Source organism: Chelmon rostratus, chromosome 16 (assembly GCF_017976325.1).
Source record: "Chelmon rostratus isolate fCheRos1 chromosome 16, fCheRos1.pri, whole genome shotgun sequence".
NCBI lineage: Eukaryota > Metazoa > Chordata > Actinopteri > Chaetodontiformes > Chaetodontidae > Chelmon > Chelmon rostratus.
The window spans coordinates 24385975-24398959 of NC_055673.1; the positions used below are offsets into that span (position 1 = coordinate 24385975).

Sequence of the window (12985 nt, forward strand, 5' to 3'; positions counted from 1 at the left end):
GGTATTAAAGGTAAAAAGTTTTTAGTGCAGATCTATAAAGCTACAGCTTGAGTTGAAAGCAATGATGGCCAGACACAAACTCTGCAGTTCTTGCTATGTTTTTATGGCTAGACAGTCTTTGTGATTGCCATGATAGAACTTTTTGAAAGTTTCTGATTCTGTCACTACAACAAGATTTTAGTTGTCAGGGACATGGAGTTAAAGCTGCACTAACATTATTTTGGTCACTTCGAGGGAGTGAAACAAGCTCTATACACAGCCTTGTTGTTATGCAGTCATGTATTTGGCCACCTGATAAATCTAAGTCCGTTATTGTCTCTCTTTTGAGTTCTGGCTTGGTCTCCATCACATCTTGAGAAAAATATGTCTTTTGCGACTCCATTATGCACAGTACCTAGCATAACCACAATTTGAGAAATACTGATTTCAAGCTCCTCCGTGCAATTGAAAATGCTTTTAATTATTTGGATTTTTCAAATAAACAGGGGCCTGCTGCTAAAACTGGGTCATGGAAACAGAATATGTGGGCCATAAAAGCAAAACTATGTTCTAACAAAGGCCAGAAATCCCCTTGAAGGAGGATTGTAGAGATGTGTGAAAATTCTCTGTGAATTTGTCACGATGAGTGACGCCTTTCACATTACACATTATTTGACCCATTGTTACTGTAATAAATAAGATGTGCGCAATGGTCTTCAGTCTTTCACATTTGGCAACCAAAACATCATTCCATTTTTGTTCTTGTCTATTTGAGGGGCCTTTTGACTTCTCACATAAAACTCATTGATCAAATACAAATATGAGTTCATGTTCAAAGATGTAGTTGTAGCTTTATTGGAAGCAGCAGTGGTTTTAGTAGAAGTAGTACTTTTGCTTATAGTAGTAGCAGCAGAGTGGTGACCCATGAAAGTCTCACAGTCATTTTCTAGAGGATTTTCTACTTTGTTTCTAAAGTTTTCTGCTTGGAAATGTCCAAATTAAAACATAGTCAGTTGAATAATCATGAAAAATACTGAATCTTTTTACAGCTTCTGTCCAAAAATGTTTGCAGTGACCCTATAAATATGGGTCAGAGTGTTATGTGACGTACCACTCCTTCATGGATGTGGAAAATGTTGTATCACCAACAACAGGAACAAACATTATGCATACGCAACGGCTCAGTGGTTTACTTTAAAGAAAGGGACAGGAAACCATAGTTTTGACATAGAGTTTCTTGTTACCTGGTTTCATCCACCTCTACAAAACTCCAGACTTCTACACCCCTTTCCACCTGCCCTCCTTCTGGAACCTCACGCAGACAGAAAGTTCAACAGGAATCCTGCATTGCTTCATTACCCGGCCAGTGTTGCGTAACTTTGGTGTTTCCTTTTTTTTCCCATATCATCACATCGCATTATCTCAAATTCATGTGGTAACTGGTCCCCCATGTGACTGAAAGCATTTCCAATCCTCTGGAGTGGTAAGAGGTTTGTAGGTGGTTTCGATGACTAGATGGATATAGGTATATAGGTATATAGGTACCATATAGCAAAATGTATGCAGATACACACTCTTGTGTACTGTTGGTCTGGAGCTCTATTTCAGACTTTGGGCTAAACCCCTTATAATAAATAGTAGGGAATCTGCATATGGTATTTGTATGGACAATAAGACACATGTATCTTTATTTACTTTTATCTCCTACTAACAGTGAAGTGTACGAGTGACCTTTAAGATCACTTAGGTGATGGTGATAAATCACTTGTATGCTCAGAGCAGAAATAGCCAATCAGAGATGACGGTGTACCCCACATCTGTCCCATTCCTTACATTTTGCTCTGTGATATGTTATTCTGCAAAAACATATGTGATTTTTCAAGTTTAGAACAAGCTTCATTTGGGGCATTTTGTGCTGATAGCACATAGCATGTATCTAAGATGAGTCCTTATCGCAGCAGCCCCGGTTTCATTCCAGCTCGGGCCCTCTCCGGCAGCAATTAACATGGGAAATCCAACTGTCTACTATATTTACATATATTTAGGATGGATAAATATCCCTATGCATATATATAAAATGAAGGGATGAAATAACAAGTATATGGACTGTATTTACATAGTGCTTTTCTAGTCTTTTGACCGCTCAAAGCGCTTTACAACATGAGCCTGCATTCACCCATTCACACAATGGTAGCTTGGCTACCTGCTCATTACGAGCATTAACACACTCACACACAATGATGCACAGCATCGGGAGCATTTAGGGTTCAGTATCTTGCCCAAGGATACTTAGGCTGCCGAGGCCAGGGATCGAACCACCAACATCCTGATAGATGGGCGGCTGCTCTACCTCCTGATATTTTGGATAACCGCTCCAAACCGTGCAAAAAACATGAAGCCGTATGCACACCTCTGTCTTTTGTACTGAAGATTTACTTTGACCTCTGGAGCTTTCTTTAATTAAGAGCATTTTCAAAGTCCAAATACTTACAATACAGTAGCATAAAGTGAGACAGCTGCTGCATTTTTCTGTCTCTATCAAAACTAGACTTTGACTGGATGCCAAAACAGTTACAAACAAAAGCAAATTATTGACCAACACTTTTGGGTGAAATGATTCTCATTTTTTAAGGGCTAAAAACTGAATCACACCCTAAGGGAAGATATGGGGTTTTTCCCCTGCTGTCCTCAAACAACCTCCCTTATTTTCACTGAATCATCAACCTGGAGACTTCCTCCACATTGGCACCTTTTCATGTGGTTGACACTCTTGTTTTACATTGCACTGTTCTATTACCCTGAAATGGAAGGAAAGCTGCTACTACCTGTATCTGAGGAGGACAAACAAAAGGGGAAGCTTGTTGAAAGTATTGTGTGAAAACCCCCTATAGACAGAATTAGGTTATAGGAAACACTTACCTGATTACCTGGTTAGCTAATTACCTGATTAGAAAAAGCATTACAGTCATTACAATATTGATAATTCACTGATTATATTTTTCCTAAACATGAAATTTTCTCTGTTAAATGTGCAGGATGAGACATAGTGAAAAATGGGGTCCAGCCCCCTGGCATCACTGTCCTGCACCAGCTCTGGCTCCTTCCCCAGGCAGGCTCCTTTCCATGTACCAAGGGCAAGATTCTGCAGCCAGAAGTCAGCATGGCAAGGCCTCTGCCTTTTCCCACGGCTAGCAACACACCGAATAAATCTGCTTCTTCTTGATGGGGTGTGAGCTCATATAGTGGGCCCAATAGATGCAGATCACCAGACACCTGTGAACTACCCGTCCAGGCCTTACTCCATGGAGCGGTACTCAGGCACAGCGAGGAACAACTGTATGCTTCTCCATCATGGAACCCCAATGATACAAATCTGGCTGCTCTCCCTGATGGAAATTCCACTGGCTTATACTTCCACAGGGTCTCTCCATGTGTAAATTCTTATTTTCAGATTTACAACGAAAAACATCAAGTTGCACTTTTGTATGAGCTACCACATATTAATTGTGTAACGATGTATTTTTAGATGTTTTACTTTTTCATATGTTTGAGATGAACTGATGATCTACCAGGGATATGTGGATGTGTATATGATATACCCTCATCTTGTAAAAAGGAAGCTGAGCAGTGCACCAGTCTACAAACATCACTGTGTATTCCTCTGTGGCTCTGGGGAGAGCATCAAGTCTTTTTTTAGATGAAGGGAGTTTACTTCTTGTGGCAGATTTAGAACAAGAAAAATATGAAGAGCAGGGTGATGTACCATGATGTAACATGAGGGAAGTTTTTCTTGACAATTCTTTTCAAATCTCAATGCAAATGAGATCCAAATACTCAGGAAATGACTCAGCCCCAGGAAGTGGGCTGTAGAACCTGCAAGGAGCAGTTTCTGGAAAAGAGCTAAAACATTTTGAGTAAATTTAAAAAAATCACTCACTCTGTTCATTCTTCATATTTAAGTAGTTTTCCTGTGCTATTTATTCTGTTGGTGTTTTCCCACTGCCATAAGACAACTTCCTCATGATAATCAAGTTTAAATACAGTCCTGTGATTCTGACCAGTGTGATACTAATACATATTATTTGTATAGTGCATGTGAAATATCAGCTTACTTTCAGTATCTCATTTACACAGCACACTAGTAAATCCATGTAGTGGAAGATGTGTGAGTGGGCGGTGACCACATGTTATCAGCTGTTTAGAAGCAGCTGATGGGAAAAATTCCAATGTCAAAGCTCATTCTTACGAATTAGGAATTTCAGCAACATTGCTACTGCTGACGTTTTACCATGGTCCCATATTGTACTTTAACTACATCTAAAAGGATGACCCCTTTACATTCAAGTATTTAGGACACAAATTTTGGCATCTGTATCGCAAAAATGAGTGGAAAGTAGTATATAGGTCATTCTTTATCTTATCTTTGATTGGGCCTTTGCCTTGTCCTGTGGCAAAAAGGGGCTGGGGGCCACACAGACCCCCTGTTCCTCCCTCTCTCTGTGCATTGTGTATGTTTCCAGTCGTCTTTAAGTGCAGACTTCTGCATATTTTGCCTGTCCCATACAGGCTAGCCAGTACCACTATGCTCGAATACAACGTGACCTTTGGTTTGCATCAAATTAATTTTGATTTAAACAAAAATTAATTTAGGAATTTGTAGTTTCGGCATCATTCCTAACAGTAAGAACAAACAATAACCTGTGCGATGCGATATTATGAGACATTGTGGGTACGTTCACTTTAGGATCTACTCTCATAAATAAAGTGATTTTAGTTAATATAACCTAATTGTTTAACACTTTACTACCTGTCTGAACGTCTGACTGCCCATGGGTATTTTTTGTAATGTGACTGGTTGTAACAGCACAAGCTCATCTTATCTGGCATACCATCAGTGATCTCATTCACCACCTTAAGGTGATACTCCACCCAAAACATATTTGGAGTACGAAAGACTCACTCTCTGTAGACATGAACAGCGGCTGTTTAAATTTTGTTTCTGTAACTGGAACAAACGAAAGTTTGATCCTCCATGATGGAGTCACATGGCTGACATGAGACTTGTGATACAACCTCAAAGCCTCCTTCATTTGAAAACTGCTGATATTTTGCACAACCTAAACTTCATAATCTGTTACACATGAAAATGGAATTGTAATTTGTCATCTATTAAATCACTATCTTTCCTTTTACATTTTTTTCGACCAAGATAGCTTAGTGTCAGTGGCTTTCCATCAAATATAGTGGCAGATACTGTATGCTTGGAGCCAGGTGATTACACTTTGGTGTTAATCCACACCTGGGACTTATGCCATTAGGCAATTATCATCTGTTGTCCACATGAAACAAAAGAGATACTCAACAGACTCCATACCCTCGGGATGTTTGCAGGGTCAGGAAGTCAATACAGCTTCAAACTGAAGTGAGAGTGTAAGATGGATGTCTTTGCGTGTGGTAGTTTTGCTTTCTCCACAACAGACGGCAAGTCCAAAGGGACTTTTTAAAAGTGCCAGCACTGTGTTTTAAAAGATCTACACCTGATGTATTAGCGGCTTTTTCAGAGTTGGACGATGTTCCTCTTTCCAGGATGCGGGTTGCTGATGAGGAAAAAACCAGCAAACCGCTTGTCACACCCAACATTGTTTTAACACTTCCACATTTTTAAACCTGCAGTTACCTCAGTCTTACCTAAACGTTTCATCTTGTTTGCTGAGATGTATGACAACAAATCTAAGTTAGTATTGATCTTCATTGAGTCAAACTCTGACTAACTCTCCTACACACACTTCTGTCTGTTAATAGATACGAAACATCCACACTCATTCTTACTCATCTGATATGTTACTGATAGTTGGTTGCCCTGTGATGTTGCCATAGACACCATGTAACCTGAATGGCTATGAAAAATATTCAGTTATCGGTCTTATATTACATATAAAACTTGAACTCCAATTTAATGTACCTATCAGTTTTCCTTTTTACATTGTACTGTATTTCTATTTCCCCCAATGAGCTTGAGCCCAGTCAATACACTGAATATATATGCATGATTACTATGACAATTAAATTTGATGGTTGCCCCGGTGGTCTAGGGGTCCAAGACATTACCCATTAGCTGCAATCTCGAGCCGAGTCCAGCCATGGGTTTTTGTTGCAAGACATTTCCATGCTTATTCTTCCCTTGTTTGCTGTCATATCATTACTGACATCTCTGTAATAAAAGTGTAAAATGTCTAGTTCTTGAGTTCCAATTAATTTATAATATTTACATACTGGATCATGACTTTTCCTTTTTTTCATTGTAATTATCCACCTTGATGCAGGCCAAGACAGCAGAAATATTACACATGATTTTTAAAACTCTTTATGCAGAACTACAAGATCCTGCTTCACATCTGTCTATTTTCAAACAAAAGGGAAGTAACACAATGCTTGTTGTAGATATCAACAATGACATGTTAGTTGCAGTTCATTTTTTGCTTCAGGCAAGGGCACATTTTTGTCAATGCTAGCAAAATGGCAGCTGTCTCGATGAATAACTGAATGATCTGTCTCTGGCTTACTACCCCGCACTTTAACCCGGTTTTGATATTTTTGACCCACATAGAGGTGACCAGTATACCACAACATACGCAACACTCAGCATTTGATCGTATGATTGACTAAAATTTTCTGTTTTAACTTAAAATGATAGACTAGGTGTGTTTTGTGTAGTTTTGGTATACAGGTGCATGGCGGAGCGTGAATATCTGTGTGTTTGTGAGCATGTGTCATTATGAGCATGTCTCTGTGTGAGTATCTGTAGGCTTGTCAGTGTGTTGTGAAAGGGTTTTCTACACAGATGTGTGTGTGTACTGGGATGATACAGTCATATAGATGTGTGTAGGAGTGTGTGGTCCCTGGTTCTGGGTCTCTCTTCCTCATCAAATCTCCACTCACTCATAATGAGTGACATCACTGGAGTTTCCCCCCAGGAGGAAACTGTTTTTAAAAGAGCCACTCGCTGACAGTGTCAGTCTACAATCCAGAGCAGCAGTAGAAGAAGAAAGAAAGCTGACAATAACGCTGCTGAGAGCTCAGCTTGACTTCAAGTGATCGAAGAAACTTATTCAAAACAATGGAGGGTGAATGCAAGGTACTACTGGACTCCACTGCCACCACAGAAGCCAAACCCAGCTCAAAGCTAACCACTGCCCTGCTGGCGTTCACACTCTGCCTCGCTGCTGCTGCTGCTGCTGTTCTTGTCGTCAACAGACATACCAAGGTGAGAACATGTCTTCGATTAGTGTCTGAATTATTGAAGGGCCTGGATGTCTCTCACAGTGACCCAACTCACCTGAACCAAGCCACTCTGTAACACTCTCTTAATTCGTTTCTCCTTGAAACAGGGATCAGGACAAGATGAAGACAATTTCGGTGAGAAAAAAAATCCCTCTCAAAACTTTACTGTACTTTTAAGGCTGATACGATAGCTTTGTAATCTAATAATTGATAATTACCTGATCTCATCAGTTTTTTTTTCTGTTTCTATCTGCTGTAAAATTGATAGACACTTTTACCACTCTTTTTCTGATTCTAATTGCACCAGAAAAGTGCACAGCAAAAAGTGGAGCTCTTGTGGTTTGCCTTATTTTACAAGCCTGTGTCTTCTCTTCTTTCCAGATCTTCATCACACATTGAGGCAAATTTCAAATGTGAGAGCGGCCATTCATTTACAAGGTAAAAACAAACAACCCTTAAAGAATGAGGGTTTTTTTGAAACATATCATGAGCATGTTCTGACAAGATAGGTGACAGACGTAATTTGAACTGGCACTCTCTGTGCAGAATCTTACTGAAGTGCTTCTGAAACCACTGGCCTTTGAGTTCTAGAGGCCATTTAGTAGGTCAAAATTAGGGTTAGAGTTGCTTGAAAAAAATTTGAATACTTCTTGAGCGAATTCAAGGGCCTCTTGTGGGAGATTTGGGGCTTCTTGAGAATTTTTTTGGGTTCTTAAGAGCATTGTATGGCTTTCTGATGATATTAAAGGTTTTTTAAAAGGAATTCTAAGGATTGTTTAGGAAGTTTTGGTGCCCATTAGGGCAATTCTAGTCCCTTAGGGGGGTACTAGAGTTAAGATAAACCTAAGGCTGTGGTAGGGTTCAACTACAACATGACTGATTGTGTCATTTCTCTGTCATGCATTCATCATAAAACATGTGTTTATTCATGAGCCACATTAAAGATAAACTCCACATTCTGATGGATAGTAGCATTCCCTGGTGTCCTCCCTGTCCGTGCTGAAACCAAACCGTGGTCAAAATCATCAATTCTTATTTCACTCCAACTGTCAGACATTTGTGATCATCTCCATCACCATCTCTTCAACAGGAGAATACAACCCTGCCATGACCACCTCAGTGGAATGGAAGAATGACGTGGATCAGTCCTACTCTCAAGGAGGGCTGAAACTAGACAACAACGAAATTGTGATTCCTAGAAATGGCCTGTACTTCATTTACAGCCAAGCGTCCTTTCGTGTCAGCTGCAGCAGCAGTGGCATTGATGACACCACTTCAAAGCCAGTGGTTCACCTGAGTCACACTGTGAAACGCTGGTCCAGCACATATGGGAACGATGACGCCAAGAGGTCCTACGAGACCATCCTGCACTCTGTTCGCTCTGCCTGCCAAAAGACACCCAGCAATGATCCGGATCAGGAGGAGAACTGGTTCTCGGCTGTGTACATGGGAGCTGTGTTCAACCTTAGTGAAGGGGACAGACTGAAGACTGTGATGGAGAAGAAGATGCTGCCCTTCCTGGAGGACGAGCAGGGGAAGACTTTCTTTGGTGTGTTTGAATTGTGAGGATGGGTGACTGAGGATAACAGGTGAGGATATGAAAGTCCACGAAGAAAAGCCTGCAGCCTGCTGCCCCCACCTGAACCCAGTTACACTGTTGAATGTTAGCTGCTTACAGTGTTTACACTGCATGAAACAGCCAGTGCAACTGTCAGTATAGACTAAACACCCAAACTTTAAATGGCTGCATTAGCAAGTAAACAGAGTTATGCTAACAGAAATGAACAAAGAGATCACTATTAAGTAATGTATAACCATAGACTATGAGTCTATAATGTTATGTACTGTGTACTACCGCCTTAATGTCAGTACCTTTTGCTGTACTGCAGTGCTTAATCTACTGTCTTTGAAATTTGTAAGAACGTACTATAATAGCTACATATTTATGTGTCACTACAGGCTGACAGAAGTGGATTTTTAGTGAATCTTTTTCATATTTATATTCATATTTATTTTATTTATTGAATTATTTATTTATTTACATATTTATTTATTTATGTATTTCTGTGTTTTTCAATGTGTTTTTCTAATGAATGCCCTAAAAAGTATTTGTGTGGAATTTTCTGAATAATTTATTCAATAATTTGTTAAACCTGACGATCAGTTTGACCAGCTGTTTGTCAATGTAATGTTTATTTACATTTGCAAATAATGCCATGGTGCCTGTGGTGCTGTAAGAATGTTTGAATAAAGAATCAATTTGAAAAAAAAAAAAAAAACTGTCTGTGGGACCTGTGTTAATTGTATCAGAGCCAGAATGTGGAACTAAAGGAAACAACATTAAAACAACTTCAGGGTCTCTAGGGTCAAACTAAACAGGGCATCTAATTGATAGACAGTCCAAAGAAATGATCAGTGATGGTAGTGGGGAGGAAGTTGCTACGCTGTGGTTAACCACAGCCACAGGGCACAACAACTCTATGGCCTCTTACTGTGCCCTGTGGAAGAGGCTGTAACATGCTTCTTTCAAACACACAAACAATAAACTGCACTATCAGTGTGATGTTATGATATTTGTCTGAGATTTCACAATGGAAGTGAATGGAATGTCATTTGTGCTACTGGAGTAGCAGCCAAAGCTTCATTAGAAACCAAAACTATTCTTATGCTTAAATACACTACATAATCCTACTTGGTGGAAAACAACATTACTAAATGTTAGACAGTGGTCTGCTTCTCCCACTCAGGGGCAGCTCAATTCCTCACCTTTCCTGTGAGCTGGGAATTAATTTCAGCCACACAAGAGGGTGAAGAGAGCTGCAGTTTGTCTACAAAGGATGGCTGATGGAGGAAAGGACAACACTAACCTGATCCCTGGAGAAGTATTCAAAGGAGAAAGGCAAAGTTCAGCTGCTGTAGCAGGACAAGGAACTGGTGGAGAAGGAGCTTGCAGGAGGCGTTGACTGCTGAACCTGGACTGTAGCTCCTGGGTCTGCACACAGATTGATTCCAGAATAGGTTTGAGATGATGTTTGAAAGCTGCTGCTCGTGGCAGTGGATGATGAAGTCCGTACAAACCAGATTGTATTGTAATGTCTCAGTAAAACAAGGTATGGACTCAAATGCATGACTCGAAGACAGACAGTTAAAGTTAAAGCAAAGTTTACTGGATTGTAGGTTGAAGCAGGGTTTTGTAACAGTCAGACAGTCATAACAGGCAACCAAACCCAAAGAGCCTAAACAGGGAGCCAAAAATCCAAAAGATGGAATGCTAGTCTGACCCACGACTGCACACCGTCCCACAGCTCCAACCTCCTCGTCAAGTTCGCCGATGACACAACTGTGGTGGGTCTCATCAGCAATGACGACGAGGCGGACTACAGGAGCGAGGTGAGCCGCCTGGCCTCGTGGTGTGAACAGAACAATCTCTCTCTGACTGTGGAGAAGACGAAGGAGATTGTTGTGGACTTCAGGAGAAGACGCCCCCAGTATGCCCCCCTTACCATCAATGGTGCTACGGTGGAGAGGGTGAGCAGCACCAAATTCCTGGGTGTGCACGTCACTGAGGACTTCTCCTGGACCACCAACACCACATCGCTGGCCAAGAAAGCGAACCAGCGCCTCTACTTCCTCCGCAAACTGAGGAAAGCTAGAGCCCCGGCCCCCATCATGCACACCTTCTACAGAGGCACCATCGAGAGCGTCCTGACCAGCAGCATCACCGTGTGGTATGGCCCCTGCTCCACGTCCTGCAGGAAGAACCTCCAGCACATCGTGAGAGCAGCTGAGAAGATCGTCGGTGCTTCTCTCCCCTCCCTCCACAACCTCTACACCTCCCGCCTCACTCGCAAAGCCCTCTGCATTGCGAGAGACCCCACCCACCCGTCACACAGCCTCTTCAGCCTGCTGCCATCAGGGAGGAGACTGCAGAGCCTGCGGGCCAAGACCAGCAGACTGCGGGACAGCTTCGTCCACCAGGCTGTCAGGATGCTGAACTCTCTCTGCCCTCCCCCTCCTCCACACAAACACTCAACCTGGACCATAACTCCCTGCTGCCCCCCCCCCCCCCCCCCCCCCCCCCCCCCCAACACACACACACACACACACACACACTCCCTGGCTGGACTCTGAAATGCACCCCGCTGCCCCCACCACCACCACCACCACACACACACACACACACACACACACGTATACACCCTGGACTCTACAAACTCTCACTGAAGTGAACTCCTCCCCTCAGGAAAACAACACACTGTCACTTTATTCACCACCAGTTGTTAAGCTAATTCTTTTTGCACTACCGTTTACATTTGCACTATTACATTCTCAATGTTTCATTGTTTAGATTGTACAGTTTTTACTTAGTTTGTACAGTTTTACTTAGTTTGTACAGTTTTTACTTAGTTTGTACAGTTTTTATTTAGATTGTACAGTTTATTTTATTTATCTCTTTTTTAATATATGTCCTGTCACAAAGGGTTGAGGAGTAACGCAATTTTGATTCTCTGTTTGTCCTGTACATACTGCAGAATTGACAATAAAGCTGACTTTGACTAATGCTGGGATGGAACAATAGATGATCTGCCAGGGAGCAATGGTAAAGAGCACACATACTGTATATACTGGGGTAGCAATGAGGAAACTGGGAGGATGTGTGAAAACAGGCGTGAAGTTCAGGGGATGAGGAAAAATGAGGGCAGCCTTGGAATAACTGGACATGGAACAAATGGCGGGGTCTGAAATGACAGGAGATAATACAAACTGGCAGATTGACAACAGAACAAAAAAGGTACAAAATGCTGCCCCATTAGGAGCATGTTTGTTTTGTTCCTGTCACAGTGGCGGTGGTTACTGTTCACTCACTCATACCTGTTACTCACCCATGTCTACCACGGTCCTTTTACCCAAATTTGTATTTCCTGGCTGCTGCAGCTAAAGATGGCGTTGAGCAATAAATGCAAATTAAATACTTCTCTTTCTAAACCTATGAAAGACGTGCAGGACTTTCCATTTATGTTGATTAGGTGGTTTAGGCTACATGATGCCCGTGACAGAATTTTCTTTATTGAGGAAATGACAGTGGAGGGTTGTTGGTGCTATTTCTTCAAGCAAAACGCCTACGACGCACCCATCATCAGTGACAGTGAATAATTATAGCCTTGGTATTGCATAATAATACCATGACTTGCCTTTGCTCACTCTGTACCGTTCCTTTACAATGCAGTTCTTACAATGTAGTGAGAAAGTTTCCGGTGGAGTAACAGTTCCTCAGCAGCTACACAGAGTGCATGGGAGGAGGGGAACTCCCTGGTTATCTGGTAATCCCCCCGCTTCCTCCTCCAACAGCCTGCAGAGCAGCACAGACACCATGAAGTATTCACATAATAGTATAGCATGTGTGTGTGTGTGTGTGTGTGTGTGTGTGTGTGTGTGTATGTATATGTATATGTATGTGTATATATAAAAGTATGACTGTTATTTGCTTGCTGAGAGTTAGATGAGATGAAAAAAAGTTAGATGAGATGGGTGATACCTCTCTCTTCTCTATTTGTCTACTAAATGTTAGGCTATTAGACTCAAAGCAGAGGGAAACAGCTGGCTCTGTCCACAGGTGATCAGCACCTCTACACCTCACTGCCAAATGAAGACACCATTACATCAAGGATTACAGATTTATGTCTACCTCAAGAACTGCTGAGAGGAGCATTACTGATATGGCTGA

At 41.6% G+C, this 12985-nt stretch overlaps 1 protein-coding gene across 1 annotated transcript; it reads left to right on the forward strand.

Moving 5' to 3' along the window:
* Positions 1-7018: 7018 nt before the first annotated feature.
* On the forward strand, positions 7019-9479 carry tnfa (tumor necrosis factor a (TNF superfamily, member 2)). Its single transcript, XM_041955390.1, has 4 exons — positions 7019-7243; positions 7368-7395; positions 7642-7698; positions 8351-9479. The coding sequence occupies exons 1-4, from the start codon at positions 7097-7099 to the stop codon at positions 8824-8826; spliced, it is 708 nt and encodes a 235-aa protein (XP_041811324.1). The 5' UTR covers positions 7019-7096; the 3' UTR covers positions 8827-9479.
* Positions 9480-12985: the final 3506 nt, after the last annotated feature.

What these genes read in the sequence shown, in the direction of transcription:
- tnfa (XM_041955390.1), top strand. Translation starts at nt 7,097, where the DNA reads ATGGAGGGTGAATGCAAGGTACTACTGGACTCCACTGCCACCACAGAA. An exon ending in TCGTCAACAGACATACCAAG is followed by an intron (nt 7,244 to 7,367) that starts GTGAGAACATGT and finishes TCCTTGAAACAG; the next exon opens with GGATCAGGACAAGATGAAGA. An exon ending in AGCGGCCATTCATTTACAAG is followed by an intron (nt 7,699 to 8,350) that starts GTAAAAACAAAC and finishes TCTCTTCAACAG; the next exon opens with GAGAATACAACCCTGCCATG.